At 49.1% G+C, this 7,043-nt stretch overlaps 1 protein-coding gene across 1 annotated transcript; it reads right to left on the bottom strand.

Annotated features, from left to right (window-relative positions):
- Positions 1-5,819: 5,819 nt before the first annotated feature.
- On the bottom strand, positions 5,820-6,852 carry LOC111534706 (gamma-interferon-inducible lysosomal thiol reductase-like; the record flags this gene model as incomplete). Its single annotated transcript, XM_023201246.2, has 3 exons — positions 5,820-6,093; positions 6,178-6,231; positions 6,653-6,852. Coding segments are annotated over 3 exons (317 nt in total), but the record flags the coding sequence as incomplete, so codon positions are not given.
- Positions 6,853-7,043: the final 191 nt, after the last annotated feature.

The following is a 7,043-nucleotide window of genomic DNA, read 5'->3' as shown; positions in this document are numbered from 1 at the left end:
TTATGTATTTATATTTTTTGAGATTGAGTCTCGCTCGGTCACCCAGACTGAGTGCAGTGGCACGATCTCGGCTCCCTGCAACCTCTGCCTCCCGGGTTCAAGTGATTCTCCTGCCTCAGCCTCCCGAGTAGCTGGGTTTACAGGCATGTGCCACAACACCTGGCTAATTTTGTGTTTTTGGTAGCGACAAGTTTTCTCCATGTTGGTCAGGCTGGTCTCGAACTCCCAACGTCAGGTGATCAGCCCTCCTCGACCTCCCAAATTACTGGGATTATGGGTGTGAACCAATGTGCCTGGCTAATTTTTGTATTTTTAGTAGAGACAGGGCTTCTCCTTGTTGCCAAGGCTGCTCTCAAACTCCCTGGCCTCAAATGATCTGCCCACCTCAGCCTCTCAAAGTGCTAGGATTACAGGCGTGAGCCACCGTGCCCGGCTCCACCATTTTTTTTAAACTAGTGAGTTTTGTATTATCACACCTGTCTCACAGCTATAGTTTTAAAATGAAAGCTCTAAGATCTCTGACTGCACCTATTTATGTTTATACGTATATGTTATAGGTATGTAATACTTTCTCCCTCTTGATGGAATTCCTAAAGATTAACTTGTGAAGGAGCTCTATTTCATTGACTTTAGAAAACCACATTCGCTTATGTAAATTAAGACTAGTCAAACAGACTTATGTTATTTTTACATGTTGAAGATTATAAAAGTGTAAACTGTAAATTAAACGTAAGAACAATACATGCAATAAAAGTGAATTGCCTGGCCAGGTGGTGGCTCAGATATGTCATCCCAGCACTTTGGGAGGCTGATGGAGGTGGGTCATTTGAAGCCAGGAGTTCAGGAACAGCCTGGGCAACATGGCAAAACTCCATCTCTGCAAAAAAAAAAAAAGAAAAAAGAAAAACAAAAATTTACTGTGCGTGCTGGCTCATGGCTCTCGCCTGTAGTCCCAGCTATTTGGGAGGCTGAGGCGGGAGGATCGCCTGAGCCTTGGAGGTGGAGATTGCAATGAGCCGTGATCACATTACTGCACTCCAGCCTGGGTGACAGAACAAGACCCTGTCTCAAAAAATAAATAAATTTTTACAAAGTGAATTGAGGGTGGGCACGGTGGCTCATGCCTGTAATCCCAGCACTCTGGGAGGCCAAGGCGGGCGGATTGCTTGAGTCCAGGAGTTTGAGACCAGCCTGGGTAACACAGTGAAAACCTGTCTTGACTAAAAATATAGAAAATTAGCTGAGTGTTGTGGCTCGCACCTGTTGTTCCACCTACTCGGGAGGCTGAGGTGGGAGGATCGCTTGAGCCATGGAGGCAGAGGTCGCAGTGAGCTGTGATGTTACCCCACTGCACTCCAGTCTGGATGACAGAGTGAGACCCTGTCTTAAAAAAAAAAAAAAAAAAAAGGTGACTTGCTTAATGGGTGTCAAGCCTGACAGTAAATTAATTTTAAAAAGTAAAGGAGAGACCTATATGCATTTTTTTTTCTTTTTTGGTTGCTTGGATGGTTATTTTTTGAGACAAGGTTTTACTCTGCTGCCCAGGCTGGAGTGCAGTGGCATGATCTCAGTTCACTGCAGCCTCCCAGGTTCAAGTGGTTCTCATGCCTCAGTCTCCCAAGTAGCTAGGAATACAGGTGTGAGCCACCATGCTCGGCTAATTTTTTTTTTTTTTTGGAGATGGAGTTTTGCTCTTGTTGCCCAGGCTCAAGTGCACTGGCGTGATCTTGGCTCACCACAACCTCTGCCTCCCAAATTCAAGCGATTCTGCTGCCTCAGCCTCCTGAGTATCTGGGATTAGAGGCACTCGCCACCACATCTGGTGAATGTTGTATTTTTAATGGAGATGAGGTTTCTCCACGTTGGTCAGGCTGGTCTTTAACTCCCGACCTCAGGTGATCCGCCTGCCTCAGCCTCCAAAGTCCTGGGATTACAGGCATGAGCCACCATGCCCGGCCACTTTTTGTATTTTTTATAGAGATGGGATCTCACTATGTTGGCCAGGCTGGTCTTGAACTCCTGGTCTCCAGGGATTCCCCCCACCATGGCCTCCCAAAGTACTGGGATTACAGGTGTGAGCCATGGTGCTGGGCCCCCTATGTTTAATTTTTTTGGTTCTTTGTTTCTTTGATTTTTGATACTTGATTTGTCAACAAGAAAGGTAACTTAAGATGATGGTGATTTTTTCAGTGTTTCATGAAATGTTCCTGAGTAATTATGCATAATTGTTGAACACAAGTAAGTTAAATGAAAGTGAGATGACAGCTTATAAATAAGCTTTTCAACAATAATTATGTTTTATAATATGACTGCTTAAATATTGTTTTCTTTTTTTTTTTTTTTTTTCATTTGAGAAGGAGTCTAGCTCTGTCACCCAGGCTGGAGTGCTGTGGCCGGATCTCAGCTCACTGCAAGCTCCACCTCCCGGGTTCACACCATTCTCCTGCCTCAGCCTCCCGGGTAGCTGGGACTACAGGCGCCCGCCACCTCGACCGGCTAGTTTTTTGTAGTTTTTAGTAGAGACGGGGTTTCACCGTGTTAGCGAGGATGGTCTGGATCTCCTGACCTTGTGATCCGCCCGTCTCGGCCTCCCAAAGTGCTGGGATTACAGGCTTGAGCCACCGCGCCTGGCTTAAATATTGTTTTCAAAATCTTTTTGTAAATGTGTACTTTGGGGTGGGGTGCAGTGGCTCACGCCTGTAATCCCAGCACTTTGAGAGGCCAAGGTGGGTGGATCACGAGGTCAGGAGTTCAAGACCAGCCTGGCCAAAATGGTGAAACCCTGTCTGTACTAAAAATATAAACATCACCTGGGTGTGGTGGCGTGTGCCTATAATCCCAGATATTCGGGAGGCTGAGGCAAGAGTAATACTTGAACCTGGGAGGCGGAGGTTGCAGTGAGCCAAGATCGTGCCACTGCACTCCAGCCTGTAGTCCCATTGACTTAAGAGACTGAGGCAGTTGGACTGCTTGAGTCCAGGAGGTCATGGCTGCGGTAAGCTGTGATTGTGCCACTGCACTGCAGCCTGGGCAACAGAGCCAGATCCTCTCGAGTAGGAAAGGAAGAGCTGGGCGCAGTGGCTCACGCCTGTAATCCCAGCACTTTTGGAGGCCAACGTGGGCAGATCGCTTGACCCCAGGACTTTGAGACTAGTTTGAGCAACATGGCAAAACCCCGTCTCCACTACCAATACAAAAATTAGTCAGGTGTGGCTGGGCGCGGTGGCTCACGCCTGTAATCCCAGCACTTTAGGAGGCTGAGGCAGGTGGATCATGAGGTCAGGAGATCAAGACCATCCTGGATAACACGGTGAAACTCCATCTCTACTAAAAATACAAAAAATTAGCCGGATGTGGTAGCACCCACCTGTAGTCCCAGCTACTCTGGTTGAGCCCAGAAGGCGGAGGCTGCAGTGAGCTGAGATCGCACCACTGCTTTCCAGCATGGGTGACAGAGCAAGACTCTGTCTCCAGAAAGAAAAAAAAAAAAAAGGAAGGAAGGAAAGTGAGGGTGGGGAGACAGAGAAAGAAAGAAGAAATGCTCATTAAATGCCTGATGGCTTGCACCATTTAGAGACCTGACTTAGATAGGTTCCCAACTCCCTCCTAAGCCACCCCCTTCTAAAATGAGACACAAGGGCGGGCACACTGGCTCATGCTTGTAATCCCAGCACTTTGGGAGGCCAAGGTAGACAGATCACTTGAGGTTGGGAGTTCAAGACCAGCCTGGCCAACATGGGGAAACCCCGTCTCTACTAAAAATACAAAATTAGCCGGGCGTGGTGGCGTATGCCTGTAATCCCAGCTACTCAGGAGGCTGAGGCAAGAGAATTGCTTGAACTCTGGAGGTGGAGGTTATGGTGAGCTGAGACCACAGTCGCACCATTGCACTCCAGCCTGGGCAAGAACAGCAAAACTCTGTCTCAAAAAAATAAATAAAATAAAATAAGACACAAGTGTGTAACCAAGCTAACCTCTTCTCAGGACAAAGATACTGATTCGACAATATTTGGCATAGTGTGCTTACATTTATTCCTTTCTATTTGTTCTAATCTGTCTTTTTCTACCCCTTCTATGGATATCTTACTTCAGAACTTCTACCCTGAATTTCTGTCCACCACTAATTCAGCCAGGGAATGAGGAAGTTCAGGATGTGCCATCTCAAAACATGCCACCTTTGCTACTTGATGATTTTTATTTATTTATTTATTTATTTAGAGACGAGGGTCTCACTCTGTTGCCCAGGCTGGAGAGCAGTGGCGTGATCTCGGCTCACTGCAACCCCTGCCACCTGGGTTCAAGCCATTCTCCCATCTCAGCCTCTGTAGTAGCTGGCATTACAGGTGTGCACCACCACGCCTGGCTAACTTTTGTATTTTTTAGTACAGATGGGGTTTCGCCATATTCGCCAGGCTGGTCTCGAACTTCTGACCTTAGGTGATCTGCCTGCCTGGGCCTCCCAAAGTGCTGGGATTACAGGTGAGCCACCACGTCCAGCCTAATTTTTGTATTTTTAGTGGAGACGGGGTTTCGCCATGTTGGCCAGGCTGGTCTTGAACTCCTGACTTCAAGTGATCCACCCACCTCAGCCTCCCAAAGTGCTGGGATTACACGTGTGAGCCACTGTATTCTTTTTCACTTTCCCTGTTCTACTCTTTGGAATCAAGTTACTAAATCCAGTTCACTATCAAGGTGGTTGTAGGGCCGGGCGCACTGGCTCACGTCTATAATCGCAGCACTTCAGGATCCTCAAGAAGGATCCTTGAGCCAAGGAGTTTGAGACGAGCCTGGGCAACACAGCTAGACCCCATCTCAAAATAAAGAGAAGCAAAGGTATTTGTAGGGAGTGGAATTAAGCCTCACCTCTTTGAAGGAAGAATATATACATCTATGATTTGACCAGTCCATCAGCAGGAAAAAATACAACACTGAACATGCTCTTTCCTTTCTTTTTCTTTTAAGAGGTAGAGTCTTGGCCGGTGCGGTGGCTCATGCCTGTAATCCCAGCACTTTGGGAGGCCGAGACAGATAGATCATGAGGTCAGGAGTTCGAGACTAACCTGACCAGCATGGAGAAACCCCGTATTTACTAAAAATAGAAAATTAGCTGGGCGTGGTGGCATGTGTCTGTAATCCCAGCTACTCAGGAGGCTGGGGCAGGAGAATCGCTTGAACCGGAGAGGCAGAGGTTGTGGGGAGCTGAAATCATGCATTTCCCTTCAGCCTGGGCAACAAGAGCGAAACTCCATCTCAAAAAAAAAAAAAAAAAAAAAGAGGCAGAGTCTTGGTCTCTGGTCCAGGCTGCAGTGCAGTGGGGTAATTATGGCTCACTGCAGCCTTGACCTCCTGTGCTCAAGTGATCCTCCTGCCTCAGCCTCCCGAGTACCACAGTTGCTCACTGCCATGTCCTGCTGATTCCTTCTATTTTCATGTTTTGTAAAGACAGGGTCTTGCTATGATGACAACCAAGGCTGGTCTCAAAGTCCTGTCCTCAAGCAATCCTCCTACCTCGACCTCCCAAAGCACTGCAATTATAGACATGAGCCACCTCGCCTGGCTACAACCAGTCACTTTTTTTTTTTTTGAGACGGAGTTTTGCTCTTGTCGCCCAGGCTGGCGTGCAGTGGTACAATCTTGGCTCACTGCAACCTGTGCCTGCTGGGTTCAAGCAATTCTCCTGCTTCAGCCTCCCGAGTAGCTGGGATTACAGGCACCCGCCACCATGCCCAGCTAATTTTTCTATTTTTAGTAGAGAGGGGGTTTCTCCAGGCCTGGGGAAGGGGGAATGGCTGACTTATCAAATTAATTACACCATCCAGAAAGGTTTATGAAACTAGTTTTACTTTAGCACCATTCTTAGTGGAGCAAGATTCGTGATTATGAGGTGGAATTTTGTGTTTCTGGTCTTCATGGGATGCATAGAAATTTTCTGGTTGGTGAGAAGCAGGTGCCGAGGGTCCGGATTAGAAAAAAAGGCAGGAAGCCGGGTTCCCGCTTGCCTTCCATCAGCTCTCCACAGCGCACCGGCCATCACTTGAAGCAGACACCCCTGAGGGAGCGGGCTGAGGGAGGGCAGATATCTGGCTTCTTGCCCTGGAGGGGAAGGCCACGAGTTGGAGTCCTGGAAGCAGACCCTACCCCCACCACCCGAATCCCACTGCTCCCCTCCCAGCTTACCTGGTACAACTGGCAGACGAGGGTCAGGAGCTGGCTCTGATCTTCCAAGGGTTTCTGCACAAAGCAAGACAGAGGTCACACACTCCCAGCAGCTGCCCCAACCCATGCACCCTGGTTCCAGCCCAGAAACCAGGCTGAACATGTTTCCAAGTCTGGCCCCCGCCTCCCGCCTCACAAATCAGTGGCACACCTGTCCCAGCGGGAGTGGCTATCGGTGTTTACTACTTCCAATTAATACACACACTTTTTTGCCTGATGGACTCCTGCTCACTTTTCAAAACTCCAGCCCCAATGCCCTTTTTCCCTATGCAAAGCCATCAAGTTTTGCTCTTGTCGCCCAGGCTGGAGTGCAGTGGCGCGATCTCGGCTCACTGCAACCTCTGTCTGGGCTCCTTTATCCCTGGTCCCTCTGTCTGGTCCATCCCTGACTCCATGGGACTATGAGTGTCAAGCTGAGGGCTAAAAAGCTTCTTACCCCATTGACGGTGACCCAGGGCACATATTTGTGCGGTGGCTGAAGAGCGTCTGTCCGCTGGGCATTGGCGTGCATGAGCTGCATGCCGCGGTCCCCCGTTGCACACTCCATGATAGTGTCTGGCGACAGCCCTGGGGCGTAGAGCTGCAGGCACTGGGTGGGTGGGGAGCGGGGGGTTGCCTCAGCTTCCTCCCCGTTATCTCAACGGTCCCCCCACCAGCCCTGAGTCAAGCCTGTTTCGTCACTGAGAAGAGGGTTGGCTTCACAGCGATGCGACAATGCCCACAAACAGCAGACGCTCAATACGTGCTTGAGTGGAGGCCCCTGAGGCAGGGCTGAGGCTGCGCCTGACTCCTACCTCCCTTGGTTTCATCCCTAAGACCAGACCCCA

Source organism: Piliocolobus tephrosceles, unplaced genomic scaffold (assembly GCF_002776525.5).
Source record: "Piliocolobus tephrosceles isolate RC106 unplaced genomic scaffold, ASM277652v3 unscaffolded_27097, whole genome shotgun sequence".
Classification (NCBI taxonomy): Eukaryota; Metazoa; Chordata; class Mammalia; order Primates; family Cercopithecidae; genus Piliocolobus; species Piliocolobus tephrosceles.
The sequence above is the reverse complement of the archived record's forward strand: the minus strand, read 5'-3'. Positions and strand labels throughout refer to the sequence as shown.